Here is a 27,337-nt window from a genome sequence, read left to right on the forward strand (position 1 = left end):
CAATTCAATCAAGCTATAGAATGGGTCAATTCTAAAATGTGTGCTGATATGACAATGTGCAATGGTGACTGAATAATGGAAATGATCAAGTCTGAGATTTTTTTTTACTTTATGCCCATCACTAACAGGAAGCCTAGTTCATGACTCCTTTTTTAAAAAAAAATGATAATTAATATTTTATTTTCCCCCAATTACATATAAAAACAATTTTAGCATTTTTTCATATTTTAAGTTTCAAATACTCTCTCTCTCTCTCCTTCCCCTTCCCCACATTGAGAAGGCAAGCAATTTGACATAGGCTCTATCCATTTCACTATCTAGCTTCCCTTTGAAGTCACCAGTGTTTTTTTTTTTAATTATTATAACTTTTTACTGACAGAACCCATGCCTGGGTAATTTTTTATCCTCCCTCCCTCCACCCCTTTCCCCAGATGGCAAGCAGTCCTATACATGTTAAATATGTCACAGTATATCCTAGATACAATATATGTGTGCAGAACCGAACAGTTCTCTTGTTGCACAGGAAGAATTGGATTCAGAAGGTAAAAATAACCCAGGAAGAAAAAATAAAATACAAACAGTTTACATTCATTTCCCAGTGTTCTTTCTTTGGGTGTACCTGCTTCGTCCATCCTTGATCAAGTGAAACTGAGTTAGATCTTCTCTTTGTCAAAGAAATCCACTTCCATCAGAATACATCCTCATACAGTATCATTGTTGACGTATATAATGATCTCCTGGTCCTGCTCATTTCACTTAGCATCAGTTCATGTAAGTCTCTCCAAGCCTCTCTGTACCATCCTACTGGTCATTTCTTACAGAACAATAATATTCCATAACATTCATACACCACAATTTACCCAACCATTCTCCAATTGATGGGCATCCATTCATTTTCCAGTTTCTAGACACTACAAACAGGGCTGCCACAAACATTTTGGCACATACAGGTCCCTTTCCCTTCCTTAGTATCTCTTTGGGGTATAAGCCCAGTAGTAGCACTGCTGGTTCAAAAGGTATGCACAGTTTGATAACCTTTTTGGCATAATTCCAGATTGCTCTACAGAATGGTTGGATTCATTCATAACTCCACCAACAATGCATCAGTGTCCCAGTTTTCCCATATCCTCTGCAACATTCATCATTATTTTTTCCTGTCATCTTAGCCAATCTGACATGTATGTAGTGGTAGCTCAGAGTTGTCTTAATTTGCATTTCTCTAATCAATAGTGATTTGGAACACTTTTTCATATGAGTGGTAATAATTTCAATTTCATCATCTGAAAATTGTCTGTTCATATCCTTTGACCATTTATCAATTGGAGAATGGCTTGATTTCTTATAAATTAGAGTGAATTCTCTATATATTTTGGAAATGAGGCCTTTATCAGAACCTTTAACTGTGAAGATGTTTTCCTAATTTGTTGCTTCCCTTCTAATCTTGTTTACATTAGGTTTGTTTGTACAAAGGCTTTTTAATTTGATGTAATCAAAATTTTCTATTTTGTGATCAATAATGGTCTCTAGTTCATCTTTGGTCACAAATTTCTTCTTCCTCCACAAGTCTGAGAGATAAACTATCCTATGTTCCTCTAATTTATTTATAATCTCGTTCTTTATGCCTAAATCATGCACCCATTTTGATCTTATCTTGATATATGGTGTTAAATGTGGGTCCATGCCTAATTTCTGCCATACTAATTTCCAATTATCCCAGCAGTTTTTATCAAATAATGAATTCTTATCCCAAAAGTTAGGGTCTTTGGGTTTGTCAAACACTAGATTGCTATAGTTGACTATTCTGTCTTGTGAATCTAACCTATTCCACTGATCAACTAATCTATTTCTTAGCCAATACCAAATGGTTTTGTGACTGCTGCTTTATAATATAGTTTTAGATCAGGTAGGGCTAGGCTACTTTCATTTGATTTTTTTTTCATTAATTCCCTTGAGATTCTAGACCTTTTGTTCTTCCATATGAATTTTGTTGTTATTTTTTCTAGATCATTAAAATATTTTCTTGGGAGTCTGATTGGTATAGCACTAAATAAATAGATTAGTTTAGGGAGTATTGTCATCTTTATTATGTTCGCTCGGCCTATCCAAGAGCACTTAATATTTTTCCAATTATTTAAGTCTGACTTTATTTGTGTGGAAAGTTTTTTGTAATTTTGCTCATATAATTCCTGACTTTCCTTTGGTAGATAGATTCCCAAATATTTTATGCTATCAACAGTTATTTTGAATGGATTTTCTCTTTGTATCTCTTGCTGTTGGATTTTGTTGGTGATGTATAAAAATGCTGAGGATTTATGGGGATTTATTTTGTATCCTGCAACTTTGTTAAAATTATGAATTATTTCTAACAGTTTTTAGTAGAATCTCTGGGGTTCTCTAAGTATACCATCATATCATCTGCAAAGAGTGATAGTATGGTTTCCTCATTGCCTATTCTAATTCCTTTAATCTCTTTCTCAACTCTTATTGCCGAGACTAGCGTTTCTAATAAAATATTGAATAAAAATGGTGATAGTGGGCAACCTTGCTTCACTCCAGAGCCTTCTAAGAAAAGTTCCAGTTTTCCCCCATTGCATATGATGCTTACTGATGGTTTTAAATATATGCTCCTGACTATTTTAAGGAAAAGTCCATTTATTCCTATCCTCTCAAGTGTTTTTATTAGGAATGGATGTTGGATTTTATCAAATGCTTTTTCTGCATCTATTGAGAAGATCATATGGTTTTTGTTAGTTTGGTTACTGATATAGTCAATTATGCTAATGAATTTCCTAATATTGAACCAGCCCTGCATTCCTGGTATAAATTCTACTTGGTCATAGTGTATTATCCTAGGGATGATTTTTTGTAATCTTTTTGCTAATATTTTATTTAAGATTTTAGCATCAATATTCATTAGGGAGATTGATCTATAATTTTCTTTCTCTGTTTTCAATCTACCTGGTTTAGGTATCAGTACCATGTGTGTCATAAAAGGAATTTGATAGGACTCCTTCTACCGGTGATTTTTAAATTGCCAAATCTAATAACCTTTTTTCAATCCATAATTGTCAGTCACTTCTTCTGCTCAATATTTTCTTCTCTCCTGATTTTCATGATTGTTCTCTCTTTTTCTGAATTTTCCTCTGTATAACTCAGTCTGTATTATATTATAATACTCTGTATTATACAGTATGTATTACAGACTGTGATTACTCAGACTTCTTTGCTGGATCTTTATCCAATTCATGCCCACTAATCATGAGTGTTTCCCCACATTGTATCTTGAACCCTTTTTTCTTCTTCCACTATATTATTTTATTTGACAATTTCATCAACTTGCATTTAATTATTACTTTTTTACTGATAGCTGACCAATCTGTTCATTCAGTCCTAACTTTTCATCTCCAGTCTCTTATCTCCAACAGTCTATAAGATATTTCAAATTGCATGTGCTATTGAAATCTTAAACTCAACTGAACTTATTATCCTCCCACTACTCACAAATCCCTCCCCTCTTCTTAATTTTCTTTTTGCAGTTGATGACATCATCATCTTCCCAATGCATAAGACTCTCAATCTAAAGGTGTCATCCTTAAATCCTTATGCTCTCTCACCCTATATCCAATCTGTTGCCAAGGTCTGTAAATTTGACTTAATAGAATATCTATTCTCTTCTGGTACTATCACCATCCCGATGTAGGCTTTCATCATTTAATGTCAGGAGTATTAAAAAAGCCTTCTGATTGACAACATTGCCTCAAAACTCTACCCCCATTCCAATCTATCCATACTTGGATATATAGAAAATAGATTATGGATAGATGATGTGAGAATATGAGTAGTAGTTCTTTCTAAAACAAGAAAAGTAATAGAGAGGAAAAAAATAACATGATTGTCAATTCATTTGTTTCATCCCAAAATTATTTATGAATGAAGTTGATCAGAAAGCAAAAGATACATGGAAAAATGTAAATCTGATTTACATTCAGTGATCTATACAATTGCCATCTAGATGCTCTTTGAAGTTACTAATGATTTCTTATGGGCCAATTCTAATAGCCTATTTTTCTTGATTTCTGCAGCCTTCAGCATTGTCAATCACCTCTTTTTCATATCCAGATATACAGTCTATCTTTTCAAGTTGATCTTTTTAAAGCACAAGTCTACTTAATGTCATACCCTTACCCAATAAACTCCAGTAATACCTCCAGGATCAACTATAAACTCCTCCATTTGGCTTTTAAATCCCTTTAAAACTCAATCCCTCATTTCTAGTCTTTCTACACCTAACTATTAGATGAAGTAACTGATAAGAATGTTAGAATCGGAGTTGTGCTCACCTGAGTTCAAATCCCTTTTTAAATACTACTTATGTGACACTGGTCAAGTCACAAAATTTCTGAACTTTAGTTTCCTTTTCTGTAAAATATAGATAATAATAGCATCTAACTAATAGAGTTGTTGTGAGGATCAAATGACATATGTGAAGTACTTTGCAAACCTTAAAGCTCTATTTAAATGCTGGGCATAATTACCTGACTCCATGTGCTCTGCCATCTGGTAACACCAACTTCCTTGCTGTTTCTTGCACATGATACCTTTTCCCAAGGTCCATGCATTTTTCCTTTCTCTTTCCCATGTCTAGAACTCTCTCCCTCCTCATCTCTATCTCCTAACTTCCTTAGATTCCTTCAAATCTCAGCTAAAATCCTACTTTCTGCAAGAAGATTTTTCTGATGTCCTCAATGTTAATATCTTCCCTAGGATTATCTTCAATTTATCCTGCCTATCTCCTGTTTGTACATAATCATTTGCATGTTATTTCCCAAATAAACTGTGAATTTCTTGAGAGCAGGAACTAGTTATTATTTTGTTTGTTTGTGTGGGGTTGGGGTTTTTTTTTTTTTTTTTGGCTTTCTTTGTATCTTCAACACTTAGCACAGGGCTTGACACATAGTAAGAATTTGTTGACTTAATTTAACTAGATCTTTCTGATAAATATTCCCTAAATAAGAGAAAATAGGAATATGGGTTCAGTAGTTATTGATATCTCATGAAAATTCCTTTTAAGGCAGTATTAGCATCCTTTATTTTTCTACATTCTTTTGGAATGTGATTAGGTGGTATAGTGGATAGAGAAATGGACTTGGAATCTGGAAGATTCATCTTCATGAGTTTGAATCATTTAATTCTGTTTGCTTCAGTTCTTCATCGATAAAAGGAGCTGGAGAAGGAAATGGCAGACCATTCCAGCATTTTTACTAAGAAAACCCCATATGGGGTCATGACTGAGTCAAGCAATACTGAAATAACTCAACAATAATAATAAAATATGATTTATATATTACTTATTATGGATTATAAGCACTTTATACACAATGATCATTTGATTCAGTTGAGAAAATAGAGGCAGACAGATTAAATAACTTGTCCAAAGTCACACAACTAGTAAATTTCTGAGGGTAGATTTGAATTTAGGTCTTTTTGACTCCAGCCCCAGTACCCTGTATACTGTCCCACTATCTTATAAAAAATAATTCTTTCATGAAATCAATATTATGTCATTTCCACCAACGGTCTTATATAGCTCTTCTTACAAGTTTATTCTAAGCTTATTTTTTATAGTATAATAGGGACTGAGGTGCAGGATTCAATTATGGTAGTTTTTCTGTTGCTAATGCCATTCACACATTATTGTGGAAATAATACATTTTCCATGTATTTCTTGTCCTCTTGTCAGTTTCACCTATAAATGTTTTTTGTGATTAAACAAAAGAATTGACTTTCATGCTAAGCTTTCTCTGGTCTTTTTTCATTCCATTTGCATTTCTTGGCTTAGAGAGAACTATCTCTCACAATCCCACATCCTCTATCCTCCACATATTCAATACTTTCCCATGCCCTCCATATTCTCCCATAATCTATTTTTCTCTATCATACTTTAAAATGTATCCCCAAAAGATGTTGTTTTTCACTATCATTTTTTTGCTCAGTAAAAAAAAAGTGATTTTCTGTCATCCACATTCAGAGAAAGAACTGTTAGAGTCTGAATGCAGATTGAAGCATGCTATTTTCATTTTTCTCTGTGTGTGGTTTTTTCCTTTTGGTCTATTTCTTCTTTCACAATATGACTAATATGGAAATATGTTTTACATGATTGCACATACATAACCTATATCAAATTGCTATTGGAGGAGAGAGGAAAGGGAAGAAGGAAGAAAATTTGGAACTCAAAATTTTATAAAAATAATATTTAAAATTGTCTTTACATATAATTGGAAAAAAAATTTAAACTATTTAAACTTTTTTTAAGTGATTTTCCTAAAGCAGTCTGAAGTAATTTTCTACTCTATTTGATAACTCTAGGGGTTTTCTGTTACCTACAAAATTCTGTTTAACATTTAAAGCCCTTTACAACCTTATGCTTTCTTATATTTCTAGTTTTCTTATACTTTACTCTCCTGTATATATCCTACAATTCAAGAAATAACAGTTTCTTTTCTCTTTCTTGCACACAGTACTCCTTCTCTCAACTCTGTGCCTTTCATTCTTCATTTGCCATGCCTGTAATATTCTCCTGTTTTTACCTCTCCCTCTTGGCTTCTCTAGCTTCAAGACTCAATTCAAATATCAATAAATTACTGTTGACATAGCACTTAGTATATGTTAAGCACTTACACTGTATTAAGCAGTTTCAAATTTTAATCTTACTTGATTCTCACAACAATGCTGGATTGTAGATGCTATTATAGACCACATGTTACAGATGAGGAAACTGAGGCAAACAGGAATTAAATGTCTTGCCCAGGGTAACACAGCTATTAAGGGTCTGAGGCTGAATCTGAATCTTTCTGACTCCAGGCCCAACCCTCAATCCACTTCATCATCTGGTATTTATCTTGTACTTTACATAATTGTTTGCATGTTGTTTCTCCCTTTGGGAGAAGATCCTTTCTTTTTCACTTACAAAGCTAAAATTAAGCACAGTACCTGGCACATAATAAGCACTTAATTAATGCTTGTTGATGGGCTGTTTGGCATCTTGTCCAAGGTATCTCTTGGGTTATTTTGAATTCATTTGTGGAATAAAGTACTGAACAATATATCAGGTGGTTCCAAATATACAGAGAGGAAATCCCATTGCATAAGAATCAACCAATAGAAATACTCAAGAGCTCTGTGTAATTACATTGAGAGTTATTAATTATGGTTATTCACACAACTTTTAAAGGCAATTTAAATCATTGCAATGAGAGACAGCAAAGGTCCATATCACTGGCATTAATGGGATTCTTGAATCACATTCTGGTGAAGTGCCTGGGAAAGATGACTAAATACAAAACAATATCACTGATATGAAGTAGATGTATAATTTGGAAGGCAAAAAACTTGCCTTCCTCATCATCTCAGGAAGAAACTAGTCTCAAAAACCCTGAAGGGAAGCTATGGTTTTTTTCAACTCCAAGGACTGAGACTATGGCATCTAGATGATCTTTGAGGTCCCTACCAACTTCACTATTCAGTCTTATATTACCTACTTAAAAAATATTCCATTTAGAAAGTGCCATATGCATCCAGAGAGAGAACTATAAAGACTGAATATGGATCAGTTTTAACCTTTATTATTGTTGTTTGTTTGTTTGTTTGTTTTATTTCTTGTGCTTTTTCCGATTTAATCTGCAGCATGAAGAATATGTGCTTAGAAGAATTGCACATGTTTAACCTATATTGGATTGCTTGCTGAAAGGAGGGAGAGAGGAGAGAGAAAAATATTGAGTACAAGGCTTTGCAAAGGTGAATGTTGAAAACTATATTTTGACATATTTGGAAAAATAAAATACTATTTAAAAATTCCATCTAAAGTTAACATAAAATTTTTGTTTCAACAATAATATCAAGGACAAAGTCATTGCAAGAATACTCTATACCTAATGCCCAACAAGAATTAGTGTTACTGTCCAATTAGAGTTGGTAGCATCACAGTGAAAATCAGCTCTATATGTGAAAAAAAATTAAGAAAGGAGTCATCCCAAAATCTTTGTGGAAAAACTCTTAACTATAGCTGCTAAAAACTTATAAATTAGCCAAAATTACAAATATTTCTTGCCCTACTTATGAGTGAGATTAATAAATTCCTTTTATGGAGTCTGGAAATAAGAATTTTGGACTCCTAATACAGTATTTATCAACTTTGGGGTATCTGAAAATCATACTTAAAATCTCAAGAATAAAGTTTCTTTAAAAAAAAAAAAAGCTATGTTTAGAATGCAGTGGAGAGTCATGTTACTGGCATTAAGTGGGCCAAATGAGAAAGCAAGCAGAGAGTTCATTTCCTATCTCTGCAGTATGAAACTCCTTAGGGAAGAGAGGAGTGATTTTTGACAATAATAAAACTATGTTTTTTTTTTCTTCTTAAATATAGCAAAAAGTTTCTTTCTCCTCACTATTTAACCTCACTGAGCCTTCATCATATATGGACATATGGTTCCTTTGTCTCCTAAAAAGAAGACAGAAGAACCAAAAATCTTGTGGGAACATCTCAACAGTGTTATCAGTGAAACATGACATGGAATGCAAAGATAACATATTTCCATTAATCTGCTAATGATATTCAAAGGCTGCAAAATAAGGAAACAGGTCCTATTAACAAATCCTTAAGCTATTCTCTCATTCCCTGCCTAACAGAAGTGTGGCAAATGAAAGGACTCTCATAAACAGGCCAATGTGGAAACATGGGGAAAGCTCTGTATTTAGGGTGAGAGGAGTTCTTTAAAGTCAGAGGGCGAAAGTTCTGATTCTTATAATATCTATGAAAGAATGAATAGTTTCCTATCCTGGGTAATATAATCAGTTACATGACATAACACTTGGCTATACATTCTCCTTTCTCCTAAATTTAGGCATTTTGCTTTTACCCTTCCTCGACCATGTAGGTTTTTAATTTACTTTAGTATCTAAATAAGAGTGTAATTCTTTTTTATTGTATCTCATTTATCCTTTCAACAATATAATACACTCTTGTCTTTTATTGATTTTAAAACAATAGGAGGAGATAATTTTCAGTTATTTGTTTGCTCTTTCCAATACTTCTTCCTTTAAATTGAAAAGAATAATGTGAAATAAGCCTTCTACTCAACCCTTCAGGGATGAAGGAAGGTGAAAAGTTACTGGCCCACAGGGTATAAAAGATTATTAATCAGCAGTCTTCTAGAGTGTGGTGCTATCAACCTGTATCATACATTAAACAGAAGGTTAAAAAGGATAGTCTTCTTTTTCTGATTCTTAAACGCAAGCATGTGCTATAAAACCAAATTGACATCTGTTAGCAGGCTTGTCACACAGATGATTTTTCCAGCAGAATCCAGAATATATTAAACCTCAAAATAAAACTTGCTACTCAAAGGCTGCTTTACATAATTCCTTTTAATGGTTTGCCCTGCGCCTCCTGCACTGCTGGTAAAAAAGAAATTCTTTTTTAAAATATTTCATTATCATTTTAATTGCAAAGCAGTTGAATGCCACTCCATAAGAGGACATTTATTTTCTTAATCCCCCTGTGCTATATTTTTATAACTAAAAAAGGCAAATCAAAGTTTCTTTTCCAGTAAAGAAATATGCTTGTCTCCAATGCTTCAAGTGACACTTTGACCTCTTTCTTCCAACGTCTCATATTTGGTTTTATTTGTTGATTAAACTTGGACAGCACAAAGCACTCACATGCTGTGCTCCAAGGGCAGAAATACCAGAATTCAGGTGGAAACATGCATAATTTACTCAGGCAAACAGTTTCTGGATATCATAAATTAATCTCAGCAGATTGCTGAGGGGGCATTACTGTCAAAAGAGGGATTCACTCTACATGCTATAGCTAACACAAATAGAACAGTAAATTCTGTTTGTGGACCTACATGGCCCAGCAAATCCAAGGTATGCTTCATGAACATGCTATCAACCAGCCCATGGTCACCTTAATAGGAAAAATATTAAGGATGGTTCTCTGGGAGGGGACAGAAGGAAGGACTTGGGAAAATCTAGGTAATGTAAAAATAATAGACAGCAATAAAAATCCATTTTAAAAACAATTTTTACATAACATTTCTGGAGCTCACAAACTCAATCAAAACTACATATCATAAACATCCACAAACTCCTCAGTAGGTGACTTTCATCTTTCTTCTATGACAGTATTTTTTTTTAAGATTTCAAAGGAACAACCTTCATCTAATATTTCTCACACATATAGCAGTCTGTAGATTGAAGGAAAAACTTTGAGCTCTTTCAATGATATTATCTTGTCTTTTCTCATAATAGTAATTGTGTATTTATGTCACAGGCTAATTGACAGAAGAATGATGAGGAGACAGAGAATCAGTCCTATTCTTGATGCTAAAAACCAAGGCTACAAGCACCTGGAGTAGTGTGTTGGGGAGAGGCTGCCCATGAAAAGGTTAGTATCCAAAATGTTTATTTAATCAATTCAACAAACTATTATTAAACACCATGTATGTGAAGGATACTGTGCTACATGTCAGCAATACAAAGACAAAAAATACAAAAGGAGCTTATCCTCTATTGCACACGTACAGCGTTTAAATGGTTAAAAACAGAGAAATCACAGAAGGCTTTGAAGAGGAGATGATCTTTGAACAGAGCCTTGAAGACATATCAAGATCAACTCTGACAAACTAAGCTCTTCTCAGCAATATGGTGATCTAAGACAATCCCAATAGACTTGTGACAAAAAATGGCATCTACATCCAGAGGGGGAAAAAAATTAAAAACTGAATACAAAGCAAAGCAAACTATCTTTACTTTTTTGTTGTTTTTTTCTCTCATGGTTTTTCCCTTTTCTTCTGATTTTTATTTCACAATGTGACTAATATGGAAATACATTTAAAATTTTTATACATGTATAACATGTCAGATTTCTTGCTATCTTGAGGAAGAGGGAAGGGAGGAAGAAAAATGTGGAACTCAAAATCTTACAAAGATGAATATTAAAAACTATTTTGCGTGTAATTGGAAAAATAAAACACTGTTAAATAAAAGTATGTAATTGGAAAATTTTAAACAAAATAAGCAAAAATGCAATAGAACATTAAAAAAGAAGAAAGATCAAGAAACAAGAAGGTGGAGGGGAAAGGGAAGAAAAGAGTCCATGCTAGGCTTAGGGGATGGCAAATAAAAATGTGTAGAAAGTTTGAGTTTGAGTGTCGAGTTTGAGGAATAGTTGGTATATAACTCAGCTTTGCTAGAACATTGAGAATACATGAAGGGGAATAATAAATAAAGCTAAAAAGATAAGATAGAACTTGATTTTGGAGGGTTTTAACTATCAAAATGAAGAGTTTTGTGTTTTATCCTCAAGGCAACAGAGCTGAGAAGAGATATGATAAAAGCTATTCTTTTGGAAGATTATTTTGGCATCCATGTGGAAATTGGATCAGACAGAGAAAAAAATGAAAGAAGAGAGATCAACCAGGAATCAATGAGTCCTGAACCAGGTGGTAGCAAAATAAATGGAGAAAAGGGATTGATGTAAAAGGTGTTAATTAAATATGTAGAACTGACTAGACTTGGTACTGATTATACCAATCTAATTGTACAGGAGGGAGGAAGGGAAGGGAAAAAATTGAAAGAGTTTAAAATATGCATCCTTAACTTGAGATTCATGAATTCTTGAAAGCCTATAGATAGATTTCAGGGGCAATATGTGAGCTACAATGGGAAAAATATTACACCTTTATATTCACTAATCTATAACTAAAATTTAGGATTTCCCTCAATTATTTCAAAACAGTATTCTGAGAAGTAGTCCATAGAATTCCCCAGTTTACTGCAGTGGTTTATGATCAAAATAAGGGAGAATTAAGAATCTTTTATTTAAAATGAGTTCAAAGTTACAGATTTAGGTAGCTGGGAGGTGTCCTCAATAAGTTTAGGAAATCTGGAGAAGAGGTTTAGAGGAGGGAAGATGATTTTATTCATGAGCATGTTGAACCTGACAGGACAGTCAAGTGGAAATGTCTAAATGTCAAACTGGTAATGAGAGACCAGGGTCCTAGAGAATAATTAGGGCTCAGTATGTAGATTTGATAGAGATCTGCATAGAGATAATGGAAACTATGACAGCAGATGAGAGCATAAAAAAAAAGAATAAAGAGAGAGAAGAGGTCCAGGACTGAACCTTGACAAAGAGTTCATCTGAGACACAGAGTCTTCCTACTTGATCAAAAGCCAAGAGAGATGCGTGCCTACGATTTTTGACACAAACACTGCCCATTAAAACACTATAAATCAATAGTTACAGAAGCAAATATTGAGAGAAGAAACTATATATCAAAAAGTCGAAGTATTTACTCAATTCTGGAAAAGACCAGGATAATTATAATCAGTTTTCTCTTACTAAATATCATTTTTATAATGATCTTTTAATCTTAAAAAGCAAAATACTTTCCATGCTACTTTATATACACCACAGTTTTAGATGAATTAAAAGGGTAAAAATCAAAAACCATCTTTGAAATCATCTTTCTGATGAGTTTCAATGTATCTGTTAATTATGATGATAATCTAACTCTCCTTCCCAAGAATAGCTTGTCCTTAGGGTTCACAGTAGATTTACGAAGACAGAGATGTCCCAGCATAAAAATTGCAATTCAGTAGTATGTAAGACTCATTATCAGTAAATTGCCATTGGGTTATTTTTTTCAGAAATGTAACACTATTTTGCTTACGTAACAATTCCACCGGATGCAATTGAGTCCCAGACTTTTTCCTGAGAGACTTGGTTGTTTCTCTTCTACTCTATCCCCCTATTCCAACTACATCTTCCAGAGAGGAGGCTTTGACAGCAGATTGTACATGAATTCTGAAACAATTTTCTCAAGGGCGCATGTCAGATGCATGGACATGACTGCAAAGCAGATTTTCAAAAGAAAAAGTACAGAGGGTTAGCAGTGGGTAGTCTCTTCCCATGTCCTGACCCACCTCTGTACTCAGCAAAGAAGCTACCTATACTTGTAGCAAAAAAGTCAGTGGGAATGAGACAGAGTATTGCTCCTGCCCACTCTAAGTAATGTGCGGAGCTCATAATATACAGGGGCAAAAGGGATAAGAATTGAGAAAAGAGTAAGAATTCTGAATAATAAATAAAGAATTCTGTCACTCAGTGCAACTGTGTGAATGTCAAGTACCTTTCTATCTGTGTACTAGGAGAGTCAATTAATGTTACATGTGGGGATTAAACTGTGAAAAACATTAGGCCTTTTTAATTTATAGGAACTCATTGTAGAGGTGCTATATCCAGAACTCTCTTTATTGAATTTTCTAGTTTGAAGGATCCCTAAAGAAAATTGAATTTTTGTCCTCTCTTTGTTTTAGATTATAATTATGTTGTATGTTCTTCCATTGTGTTTCCTTTGTAAGGAAACTAATCTACTTAACCTGATGTCAACCTACAAGGAAATTTAGGGTTCTTGTTTCCAGAAATGTGTGATAAAAATGATAGAAGGCTTTGCCTTCTACTTCAGGACACATGCAGATAAATTTTCTGTGGCTTTTTTCTAATTTCCTTATTGTATGATAATAAAAATCATTGTAACTGACTGCTGAACCAGAAATGAGTGTACATACAAAAGACTCTATTGGAGAAATCCATTCTCCCTGTCCTAATAGTTTTAAGGGAAGAAGAAAAACTGATATAAGCATCTAGATAAACTGAAGGAGGACCATGTTAGCTGTCATATTTCCCCATTAAGGCTTCCATGTGGCTTGTGATTATGTGGCTCTGCTGTTTCCTCTGTCTGTCCTGAGTTTATTCTGTTTTGATCTTAGATGAATAAGTATTAAAGTTAGAATAATCTAATGAGCTTTGAAAGGTTGGAAGAGTCATTGAAAGGGAATTTAGCAATAGGAGTTCATGGCAGAAATTACTGCATCCATCACAGCCCAGTCAGGTGAGAAACCAGTGAACCCTGAGGAATGAAGAGTAACTCAGCCCAGTCATAAATCCAGCAATAGAGATATTAAGTTCTGAAAGCACAGGAGCAGCTGCTTTTTCAACTAGGATTCATTCAGAAGTAAACCTGGTGAAAGGAACATCTGTAATATTCCCATTAAGTTTGAGCCCATTCTCCCAAAGCATCAAAATGGTAACAAGGAGAGAGGGTAACAGCATTTTGGGGATAAAGAATGCATTTGTGCTTCTATTCTTGCTATATCTTCTTTTTAAATTTAAATTGTTATTATTATTATTTAATATTTTTATTTTCCCCATTGTTAAACAATATTTAATATTTATATTTTTTAAAATTTAGAATTCTAAATTCCTTCCTTTCTTCCCCTCTTTCACTCATTGAGATGGAAATGCACTTTGACAAAGATTATATATGTACAGTCAAGCAAAAAAAATATTTCCACATTAGTCATGTGTGAAGGAAAATAGACCAAAAAACAAAAAGAAAGATAAAGAAAGCAAAGAAAAAATATGCTTTGATTTGCATTCAGATTTCATCAGTCTTCCTCTGGGGATGGATACTTGCTATATCTTTTCAGTAAATATCTCTTTGGAAAAGCTATTTGAAATAAACTGCTTATTGATGATAACAAAAATATATCAATTTATTAAATGATACTAGATATTAATAGATATTGATAAATATTAGTAGATGTTAGTGGACATTGACAAATGATAATAGATCAGTAACCAGTGATAATTGATGTTGATAGGATCATGCTGATAGCATGAAAAACTCGTCAAGATTACCTCCTGGAATTCTGAGAAAATGTCATCTTCCAGGGATCCCAATCAGCAGTAGAAGATGGGACTGGAATCTCAGATGATCCTACAGATTTTTACCACAAACATCTAAACGTTGTTTCTTTTACCCTGAGGCCAGCTGAAGTCAATGATAGGGAGTGGGGAAAACTGAGATGATCATCATTTCTGATATAGTATCTGTAGATTTGATTATGCTTTTGCCTAATCTAAATTGCTTGCTAAATCATTTAGACTTCAAGACCTTGGAATAATGGGGAGATTGAAAGTTTGAAACAGAAGGACTAATAAGTAAGGAAAGGAGAGAGATTGACTGATATACATTAGAAGAAGAATGGATTGTAACATTAGGGTGGGGCCAATGGATAACTGACAGCCATCCTAGAGTCACTGACAGCTTTAGTGGACAAAGTAGTTGGTTATGTACTCACCCAGCACCACCTAGTGGTCACTTAGAAAAGGATGACCCAAAATAAGGAAACTAGATCTGGCCAAAAATTGCCTGAATGGGTCTAGAAAAATTACCCAGATCCTTTATTTCCTATAGTATTTCTGTGTACAGTGTAGATGAGTGAGTGAGAGAGAGAGAGAGAGAGAGAGAGAGAGAGAGAGTATTCCTAAATACGGGTTTGAATGGGACATCAATAAAGACAAGTTACTTAACACATCTAATGGGTTTATACTAAAAATCTCTCTAGAGTAAGAGTAACATCTTTACTCCAGTCCATAATTTCTGAGTTCTCACCAAAATTCCATGGGTGGAGCTATGAGATTCCACAGTCCCTCGTGTAACTTAGCGCAGAAGAGGACTTTTAGTGATTTTCTGGGACTTAAATGGATGCACTGGCATTCTTCCTACAATCCTACCCAAATTGAGCTTTGTCTTCAACCTCCAACCACTAAATAAGGTTTTGACTGAGTATGTGGGGCAAAATCATAAAGCCCTCTTGGTCTTAACTTTTTTTGAGGAAGGGACTTAATTTGAAGAGTATATAAAAGCTAAATATTATGGTCAGTGGAGAAGTAATAGTTTAGGGAACTTCAGGAATATAAGCATACTGAGATTTTTGACTTTGGGAGAAAATCAGCTCATGTGTAAAGACCTTGCCTACTTTTACTTATAAGGGAGTAAAGACCTAGAAGAAAGAAATAGAAAGAGAAATTCCACTTAAAATAACTATAGGCAAAATAAAATACTTAGAAGTCTACTTACCAAGACAAACTCAGGAATTATTATGAATACTATTACAAAGCACTTTTCACACAAATAAAGTCAAATCTAAATAATGATAAAAATGTTAACTGCTCATTGTGGGTCAAGTCAATATAATAAAAATGACAATTCTAACTAAATTAATTTATTTATTCAGTGCCATATCAAACTACTAAAATTATTTTGTAGAGCTAGAAATAAATGACAAAATTTATCTGAAAGGACAAAATTGGTCAAGAATATCAAGGGAATTAAAGAGAAAATACAAAGGAAGGTGGCCCAGCAATATTAGATCTCAAATTATATTTTAAAGTGGCAACCATCAAAACTACTTGCTGCTGGTCAAGAAGCACAGTGATGGATTAGTGGAATAGTAAATAACTATAGTAATCTGTTAATCTGTTTGATATATCCAAAGATTCCAGTTTCTGGGATTAGAATTCACTATTTGAAAAAACTACTAGGAAAACTGAAATCAGTATGGCAGAAAGTATAGGCTGACATATAATATCACACACCAAAATAATATCAAAATAGATGTATAATTTAGATGTAAAGGGTGACACCATAAACAAGGGAATAAAGAAACACTAATCACTATTCTCACTAGTTGATAATATCTATTGTTATAAAAGTAGGAATTTGCTGCTTAGAAACGTTCATCTTGTTAAAGTTGGGAGGGAAGGGAGGCCAAGTTAGCATCTTACAGAATTCTTGTACATCCTATCAATCAGCATAAGATCAGTCAGTATAATAATCCATTCAAACCAAAGCTTGGCTGATCTGTCAACCAATGTAGTAATACTGACGCTGATAAAGAAAGAAGGTTTATGCTTTTCACGTATTTATATGATCCATAACCATTTCTGGGCCCTCTGTCAAAACTGAATTGCATATGGCCCTAGAGGAAGCCACAATTGAAAGTATATACAAGAGTCTGAACATGAAACAACAGTGTTTAAGGCAGTAGAAAAGGCAAACTAGGCAGTCCTCTCTCTTAATCTGACAAACAGGAAAGAAATCCAGTTAAGAGGTAACCAATCTCCCTAAGTATAAATTCCCACAAGCTTTTACATAACTCTTATAATACAGAGTTCATTCTTATAAATTCACAACAGTCTAGGGAAGTGCCCCACTCCCACCCCAATTATTCATTTTCTATCAAAATCTCAGTAAAATTATTCTTCATCACCAAATCAGTTCCAATAGAGCAATAATGAATAGAACCAGCTACACTCAGAGAAAGAACTCTGGGAAATGAGTGTGAACCACTACAAGAATTCCCAATCCCTCTATTTTTGTCTGCCTACATTTTTAATTTCCTTCATAGGTTAATTGTACATTATTTCAAAGTCGAATTCTTCTTGTGCTGCAAAATAACTGTATGGACATATATACATATATTGTATTTAACATATACTTTAATATATTTAACATATATAGGTCTACCTGCCATCTGGGGGAGGTGGTGGGGGAAAGAGGGGAAAAATTGGGACAAAAGGTTTTGCAATTGTCAATGCTGAAAAATTACCCATGCATATATCTTGTAAATAAAAAGCTATAATAAAAAAAGAAAATGGAAAAAAAATAAAAATTATTCTTCATCCATAAGGCAAAGAACAACAGTCTTGTACCATCCTATCTAGAAGCCTCTCTTGACCTGCAACTTCAGACAAAACTATTCATTAAATTTCTTGGCTGGAATTTGGAGGCAGATAATTATTTCTAGAGAAGAGATTTTAAAATTTCTTTGTTTTGTTTTGTTTTTTCCTGAATGTATATGCCTTAAAAATGAAAGGAGAAAAAGTTAATAGAAAAAAAGAATACTTGGGAAGTTTAATAAAAATGCTTTGAATTACTTTAGTTTCAAAGTTCCAAATACTTCATTCAAGTTCATTTAAACACTGAATTAAGTATAGTATGCAGCATAATGGGATCAATTTATAAATCTGAATGCACCATGCACAGTTTAGATAGAGCTAACATTGAGAATGATGATTTCACATTGACCAAACTGGATTGTTTAGTAAATATGGATTGAAGAAAATAAAAAATGATAGATGTTTGTAGCATCAGTGCAAGGCAAAGCTTCAAGTTCCATATTTCTAATCACATTCTAGGAAAAGTCTTCCTGCTCAGTTACTACAGCAACAAGCACTTCAGCAAAAGGCAGATATTTAATCATACCAAATAACATTGAGACCAAGCAATTATTACTCTCTGACAAGTTGGGTTTCTAGTTCATATGTTTCTGTTAATGTAGCAATGAAAGCTCTGTGCATTAGAAAGATTTTGATCTATAGTCTGAAGTCTAAAATATTAAAGAAGCAATGGCAAAGAATTTTGAAATATAGTATTGTAAAGAGAAGAAAGTCAAATGTATCACCATTTCAATAGTTAACCAAATAATTATTTAATACTCACTTTATATGAAGTCTTCCACAACAAGTCCTATTTTGATATCTTCTTGTAGTGTGGCAATGACCCTAATTTCTTAAAGACTATGTCCTTGGGGCTATATTCCTTCCCAGCATTCAAATTCTTTCAGATTTTAATAAACTGAAAAACATTCCAATATAGACAGATAGGAGATAGACTATTTGGATGTTATCAGTCTAGCCAAATTCAGAAAAGTTCATTCAGAGGTTGGTAAAATTTTTGCCCATATACAATACTATTTTAAATTCCGTGTGACCTTGATGTGTAGTGCTGGTGGGAGTCAGCTATACTAAGTGACACAATAGATTGACTGGAAGGAAGATCCGAGTTCAAATTTTATCTCAGATATGCCCTAGGTAAATCATTTTAACCCCTGTTTCATTCAGTTTCCTCATCTGAAAAATGAGGATAACAACAGGGACCTATCTCCCAAGGTTACTGTAAGAATCAAATGAGATAATATATGTAGTGCAATTTGCAAATCCTAAAATCTCTATAAATACTAGTTATTATTGTTGTTCTTATACCCAATCAACTCCTTGCCATCCGTCTGTTGCCTTACATATAACCCAGCTCTCTTTTTACTTCTTTCTAGCTGTAGTGTGGCACAATGGATAGAGCTCTGGCTGAAGTCAGGAGGACTTATGATTAACCCCCTCCCCCTTATTTGTATGATTGCTAGCAAATCATTAAACTTTTGTCTGCCTCAGTTTCTCCCACTGCAAAAAGTGAATAATAACAGCACCTATTTCTCAAGATTATTATGAGGATCAAATAAGAATATTTGTAAAATTTTTAACATAACACCTGACAGATGGTGCTGTTTAGTTGCTGTTATCTGTGACCCCATTTGGGATTTTCCTGGCAAACATATTGGAATGGCTTGCCCTTTCTTTCTCCAGCCCATTTTATAGATGAGGAACCTGAGGCAAATAAATCAAGTGACTTGTCCAGGATCACGCAGCTAGAGAAGAGTCTGAGGCCAGATTTTGAACTCATGGAGATGAATCTTCTTGACCCCAGACCCTGAACTCTATCCATTGTGCCACCTCACTTAAAGGTAGCAGTACCTAATAAATTCTTATTCCTTTCCTCTCCCTGCTTTCTCCAAGAACATTAATTGCATCAGTAATATCACTGTTTTTAAAAGGATATAGCCATACTTCTTTTGTGCTATGCCTTTACTTACTACTAAAATAAGCTATTTAAGGGTTATTGATAATCCCAGACTTAGTCCAGGGCTAAGCACATAATAAGTGATTAATTAACAATATGTTGCATGTAATTAGTAATAGAAAATATATAAGAAGTAATTTCTATTATTCATTTGTTCATTTATTAACTTGTTTACATCACCTAAGGAGTATCTATAGCAATTCAAATGACCTGGAACTCCTTCTTGAAATATCTTTAAAAAAAAGGGGGGGGTGGGACAACTAGGTGGTACAGTGGATAGAGTGGATAGTGAAGTCAGGAAGATCTGAGTTCAAATCTGGTCTCAGACACTTAACATTTCCTAGCTATGTGACCCTGGGTAAGTCACAACCCCAATTGCGAAGGAGAATGAGGAGGAGGAGGAGAAGGAGAAGGAGGAGGAGGAGAAGGAGGAGGAGGAGGAAGAAGGAATCATGTATTCGATTTCTCTTCCCAGAGAAAGTTTTGTAATGTCTTCTATATTTGAGGCCCAAGATAGAGACTGGATTTTATTCAGAAGATAATAGGAAACCATGAAAGATTTTTAAATTCTCTATATTCCATATTTTTATATTTAAGATTTGTAGTTTAAGAAGATAACCCCAGAAGTGGTGAGAAGGATAGGTTGAAGGAGCCAGAAATTAGAGGAAAGGAGAACAGTTAGCAAGCTACTGTAATAATCCAGGCAAAAAATGATTGAAGTTTTAGATTAGGATGATAGCAGTGGAAATGGTGGAAGAAGTTGATAGAGACAAGATATATTGTAATTGTCCTAAAAATGCCTTTGTTACTTTAACTGCCGCTCATATTTTTGCATAAATAACTCATTAATAAACATCTAGTTGAATCTAAAGGGAAAGATGAGGGGGGTGGAGAACCTATGCAAAAAGAACTATATTTATTTTGAGGAGAGAAAAAAATAATGGAAAAACGTTTATTTTCCATCATCACTGTTGGTGTAGGTTACTCAGCTGACAAGGAAAAATTCCTGGGAGAAAATAAAGTTTACTTTCTATTTGCTTTCCCTGAAAGAATCCATTTCCTGTTCATTAGTGTTTATACACATGTTAGAAAAAATGAAAACAAACATTCTAGCTGCAGGCCACAAAACAAATTTCCCCTTTTATCTAGCCCCCAGACAACTAGAGAAATGTTTCTACAAAGGGATTCTTTCTATGGCAGGGCCTTTTTTTTTTAAGTGGCACTGACATATATTACTAAAGACTTTTGGTATCTTTAAACTTCCTTAAGAGGAAATTAGTAGTCAGGAGCCAACAGAAATACCCACTAAGGTACTGTCATTATTAATGCTTTAGGAGAAGCAAGTGACCTCTGGAATGTAAATAAATCCTTTAAAGTATTGTTTTTCATTCCAAGTATGATCATAAATTTTTCTGAAGTTTTAGAAACAGGATTTTCTTATGGATTCACTGTTTTTGAGAATAAAGATAAGATTACATTATAGTTCCCCACAAATTAAGCATAGAAGTCATATTATGAGTGGGGATTAGTCATGATGTGATTTAGCTAACTAGATTGCAGAGTGTATATAAAGTGTCTAAATATAAGGAGATGTAACTCCTTGGTGTCATGATTAGATATGAACAGAGGACTAATCTATCTCAGCAGTGAGTAGGAAAAGGGTTGGGCTAGCTCAGGAAGAGAGGAGGGATCTAGGACCAGAGAGGCTGGGCAATCTCTCCACCAATTTCCAAGAGAGTTATCAGACTAGGATTGTATCTCTCTGCCCTCTCTCACACAATATCTCTGGTCTAGGGATATGAATCTGGGTTCATAAGGAAAGCCACTTCCTTATCCCTCTTAAAGAGGAGAAAAATCCTTACTTTGCCCTTGCCAAATTAGCTTTTTTCCTCACTAAAATGCTACCTACCCAAAAGGCCATCATGAAGAGCAAATAATAGATAAACCTGTTTATGCAAACCACACAGAAAACTAAAATTGGAATTCTTCAGATTAGAGTACAACAAAACATACATAAGACTAAGTGAACTCTTCAGCAGAGAGTAAGATAAGATTTCAGGAGAGAAAAAACAATCTGGTTTTAAAAAAGACCATTATTGCCATTCTCTAGAGCTTCAAGTGTTAAAAGTCACATGACACAATGGGACCAGTTTCCTTTACATGTTTGCCATTTGGGGGCTTTAAATTGCCATTCCAAAAGTTTATACATCATCTCTGCCTCTCAACAACCTTCCTTATGATGCTCTTTGGAAATTTCTCTACAATCAACGGAGGTAAGTCCTTCACAAGCAGATACAGAGTATCATATTCAACATTCTCTCAATCAAAAGTTATATTTCCTTATGGATAAGCAACACAGCACAGGATTGTCCCTCCTTGACCTCATCTGTGTAGGAATGGATGCTATAAAGATGTAATAATAATAGGTAACATTTATGTAACATTTTAAAGTTTGCAAATGTTTTACATGTTATCTCATTTGATTTTCACAATAACCTTGATTCTATTATTAATCTCATTTCACAGAAGAGGAAATGGAGTTTCACAGAGATGAACTGACTTGTCCAGTCACATAACTAATAAAGTATGTCTAAGGTTACATTTGAACTCACTTCAAGTCCAGTTCTCTATTCACTATTTTTCCTATTCACTATACTGAATATTCATTGTCTCAGATTGTAGGGCCATCTCCAATAGTCTTGATCTTGCCACTGGACCCAGATGGTTCTGGAGGAGATAGGGAAGCAGGTGACCTTGCACACTTCTCTCTCACTCAAATACAATTCACTTGCATATCATGGCACCATCTTCCTGATGTCATTCATAGTCCTCTTCCAGAATGAAGAACAAACAATGATGACAGAAGGAAACCTTGTAGTGTAGTATATAAAGAATATTCCAATAGTGTCTGAGGAACTGAGTCTGAGTCCTAGATAAACCATTACTAGCTATGACCTTGGGTAAAGCGTTTTACTTCTGTGAACCTCAGTACCTTCATCTGCTAAATTTATTTTCTTATCTATATATAGACTGTTTCCCAAAAAAAGCAACCTCTTTGAGGGCAGGATCTTTTTCATTTTTGTAGTTATAATAATGTCTGGCATATAGCAATTGTTTAAAAAAAAAAAGAATGCTTTGTTGGCTGATGAATTCAAGGAATGGCTCTGACCCTTAAAAAAAAAAAGCTATTATCCTTTCAATATAATTGATTTCCTTTGCAATCCTATGAATCTTATTTTGTATATTTAAAAACATTATTCTGAGACAGAAGCCTCTTGACTTCCTCAGACTGCTAAAGAGGTGTAAAAGGTTAAGAACCAGGCATCTATGGAGAGTGATGGATAGAGCACTGGCACTTAGTTCAAACCAGCTGAAGAGGATTCAGTGCCTTTGCTAAAAAGCTTGTATATACAGAGACAGATTAATAACTCCAAACATCATTTTTCAATCACATTTAGTTATTGATAAGATCCAACTTTTCAAGAATCTGCAATGTCATCAGTGCAGCTACTTTTTTCACATAGGCAAATCTAAATTCTACTTACTTTCAGTTAATGGTATTTGATAGTTTTTGTGACAAAAAAAATTAATTGTCATGCTAGACAAGCTGGTCATCAGTAGATATACATCACTCTATTAATATTCAAAGCCTTTCCAGCTTGGTAGGACCTCCTAAAGCCATCTATTTCTACACATAGTCTTTAAGGAGCTCAGGATCACCTCCATGTCCTAATGAGGCCCCCCACATCGGACTTAAGTGTAGAACATGATAAAAACCAATGTTTAATCACATTGATAAAAACAGAGAAGATCCTTGAAAACTGGTCTGAAAATAATTCCAGCTGTCTTAAAAGAGAAGTATTCAAGAAAATAAAAGGATGAGAAAATAGAGAAGTACTAATAAAAGCAGAGAGCATGAAACCAAAACAATTTTAACACTTGCTCTCACATATACCACCTCCCTTGTGGATAAATTCTCATTTAACAAAAGAAGCACATATCATTCCATGTTCTAAATTCCATGAAATCTCTGTCCTGGAGTGACTTGACTGTGCCAAAAAAAAGACTGGAAATAAACCACAAAACTACTATTGGCAGGGGAATGAATTTCCAAGGTTTCTGCCTATAGAAAACAATAGCCCACAGTAATTATCTTCAAGAAATAAATTGTACAAGGGCAAGATGGATTTATTTTTCCATCATCCACCCAAAGGAAAACATTTACAGGAATTAGACAGGTTTTGTGTATCACTATGTAAACTTTGCCTTACATGGTATATGTACTATGTCAATCAAACCCTGACATACTCTTTTCACTTCAAAACATGGAAACCTCAAATTGATTGTATCTCAACACAGAAATCAACTATGACAAGATGTGAAATTAATTTATAGCAGATAAAAATAAACACAAATTGATTTATGTATCTTATCTGCCTATAAAATTTAAAATAATAACTTAAGTGAAATATTTAGTTTTTTATCTACCAAAACTATTGCTCTGGAATCTCCTCCTAATACCTAGAAACTACAAAATACCACTTAAGCCAGACACAACCAAAAGACCCATTCTATAGCAAAGACTCTCTTCATATTTCCTCACTTTCCTGACCCAGAATGTTGTCATTGAATTTTTTTTTCATAAAGAAAAGGTTTGGCCAGAAGGCCAAGAAGACCAGATGATCAGAGGTTCATTCCAAGTTTCATCAAAATAGGGTCCCATGAGTAGTACAAATGGGTAGAGTGGGGCTGGAGTCACAGAGATCTAAGTTCAAATTTAACTTCATATACTAGCTGTGTGATCTTGGGCAAATCACTTAACTTGTCTGTCTCAGTCTTCCTAATTGTAAAAGAAGAATAATAATAATAATGGTATATACCTCACATTGTGAGGATTAAATCAGATAATATTTATTAAATATTTAATATAGTACTAAGTACATAGTAAGCTTTTAATAAATGCTTGTTTTGTCAGAAAGGCAAAACAATTTGCTTAGGTTTCCTTTAAAAAAATCTTATATACAAGTAGATGCCATATATATGTATTCTCAGATTTCCTAGAAGAAGCAGCTAAAAAAGTGAGACACTTGTCCCAAAATACACCTGGGAACTTTATAACATTCATAATTCTGACACAAAGAATGCCATTATAAAACTAAATGCTGAATTCTGACCTTATTGTGTCCAAATTCATTCAAGATGGTTCCCAGTTTTTTCGTGTTAGTCTGAAGTTTGTGGACAGCAATGGCTGGATGGGGATCCCTCCAATCAATGGATAGGCGATGAAACCAAAGATGTTGACTCTCCTGCACATGAGCTGATTTAATACTAGGATCAAAGCGGTGTACTTCACATCCACCACTCGCCATGCTCAATTCAAAATGAGTATCTTCATTTCCCAGTCTTTTAAAAAAAAAAAAAAGAAGGAAAAGAGTTTTAAAAATCACAAATATAAGTGAAAATAAAAGACAACCATTCCTTTTAAAATATTTGTTTAATTTAATATTTACAAGTATTTTGAAATTAATTGATCTCTGACTATTCTCCCAATTGAGCAATGTAAAAAAACCTCAATACATATCTACATAGTCTGACAAAACAAATTCCCACATTAGCCCTTTCTAAAAATGTGTGTCTGTCTCAGCATTTTGAATTGATCATTTCTGTCAGAAGCATGCTGCATCTTCATTCCACTGAATCCCATAGTTAACATAATATGAATCAGAATCCTAAAGAATTTCAAAGTTATTTTTTAAATATATTGCTAAGAGGATTGTGGTTATGTGACTTGCCCAAGGTCACACACCCAGGACATAGTAAGTGTTTGAGGCCGAATTTGAATTCAGGTCCTCCTGACTTCAGATCAGGTATTCTATTCACTGTGCCATCTAGCTGTCTCACTGCTTAGAATATTCTCAACATCTATTGAGGAAATCTCTTAAAAGACTTTTTTTAAAGAACAATCAGCAGGGCAGCTAATTGGTGTAGTGGACAGAGCACCAGCCCTGAAGTCAGGAGGATCTGAGTTCAAATCTGGCCTCAGACACTTAACCCTTCCTAGCAGTGTGACCCTGGGCAAATCACTTAACCCCAATTGTCTCAGCAAAAAAAAAGGAGAGAGAAAAAGACAATATATTCTAAGCAGCAACAACTTCCTTCTTCCAGAAATAGTCGGGTCCCATTCAGTGTAACCAGAAATGGTTGCATTATTAAAAATTTCATACTGTATGCTTCCATTGGGCTAGAACCTGTTACTAAAATATAACACAATTATAACTTCAAGTAATAGGAATTCAAATATGTAACCATTTCGTGGAATTCATTAGTTACATTAATCAGAGACCTGATTCTATAAATGTATTCTATAAATGAGTTGGTGAATCCAGAATGTATGCAGAATATTAGACCAGAGCTCAACATAAGGGAAAAGATTTGTTTTTGTATCCAGCATCTACATTAATTGGATGACTATGTGTCATTAAATCTCTCAAAGTCACTTCTATAAAATAGAATAGAATTAAATGACATTCAAGGCTCTTTGAGCTATATTGTCTATGACACTATGTCATCTAGCTCTACCAGATTGACTGAGATAGTGAGTGTTTCCTTGGATAGTCTGTGCCAGTCAAGCACATATATACAGAAAATGGGAATGTTAATGGAAAGTATGTTCAAATGTGTTGCTTATGTGTCTGTGTAATTATGTATCTCCTTGAATACATATAGAAGCAGCACAGGTGCTCATATAAATAACCCAAAGGTGGGAAGGAAAACAGCATCAATTAATATTTATTTAGTACTTCCTAAGTAGCACATTTGTATATCATGGGCAAAATAACATATTCTATGAATTTACAATTTCCACAAGAATCTTCCATATTTATTAGGTCAAATGTAGCATTCTATTCACTACAAAATTTGACATAATGGTTAGAGTTCTGGCCTTGGAGTCAGAAAGACCAAAATTTTAATCCTTTTCTCTGATATTTACTATCTGTGATTCTGGCCAAGTTATTTAACATCTGTGAGCTTTCACATCTGTAAAATGGGTATTATAATAATACAATCCACTTCACTGTTGTTATGAGAGTTCATAAGATAATTAAAGTGCTCTAAAGAAACCTTAAGAGAATTAGCTAAATGTTAGCTGTTATTTTTATTGCCATCATTATTATAAATTAATTCAAATAACATTTTGAGTAAAGAACAAAAATATGCAATTAACCAAGAAAGTGCAAGTGCAACATAATTTTATCACCCATATTTTATGACTTCTCTACTCAAAGCACATTAACTAGAGGTGATACAGAATAATTCTAAAATTTATGTAGACAGAGATATGAATCAAAAATAGAAGCCAGTTTAACAAAAATATATTACTCTGGATTCCACTAATTCAGAACTTACAAATTCAAATTCATGCAAGTAAAGTATTGTTTTAAATCAACTAGACAAGATTTCAAAACTATTCATGTGGCTTTATTTAAATAAGTCAAGTTTTCATCATTCTTTCTTCTCCCTCCTTTTTAATACCATAGTTCTGTTATCTCCATGTGTTGTTAGTTTTTTATCTTCTACTTTCCACTCATCATCTTCAATTATATTTGACTAGAATTTCAATCTCTGTGATGTCCTCCACCTCATCTTTACCTTTTCTTGATCTTGCTAGATTCTAGAATTCTTCTGTAGTCTGTGCCTGGCATACAGTAGGTGTGTAATAAATGCTTTTT

General features: G+C 34.0%; 1 protein-coding gene across 2 annotated transcripts in view; it reads right to left on the reverse strand.

Annotated features, from left to right (window-relative positions):
- METTL24 (methyltransferase like 24) overlaps window positions 1-27,337 on the reverse strand; it is a 181,588-nt gene that overhangs the window by 59,869 nt on the left and 94,382 nt on the right. For both annotated transcript variants that reach the window (XM_051997536.1, XM_051997537.1), the window contains exon 4: window positions 24,782-25,010. In XM_051997536.1, coding sequence (XP_051853496.1) covers window positions 24,782-25,010 — 229 coding nt within the window. The remainder of the gene's footprint in view (window positions 1-24,781; window positions 25,011-27,337) is intronic.

This window comes from Antechinus flavipes, chromosome 4 (genome assembly GCF_016432865.1).
Source record: "Antechinus flavipes isolate AdamAnt ecotype Samford, QLD, Australia chromosome 4, AdamAnt_v2, whole genome shotgun sequence".
Lineage (NCBI taxonomy): Eukaryota > Metazoa > Chordata > Mammalia > Dasyuromorphia > Dasyuridae > Antechinus > Antechinus flavipes.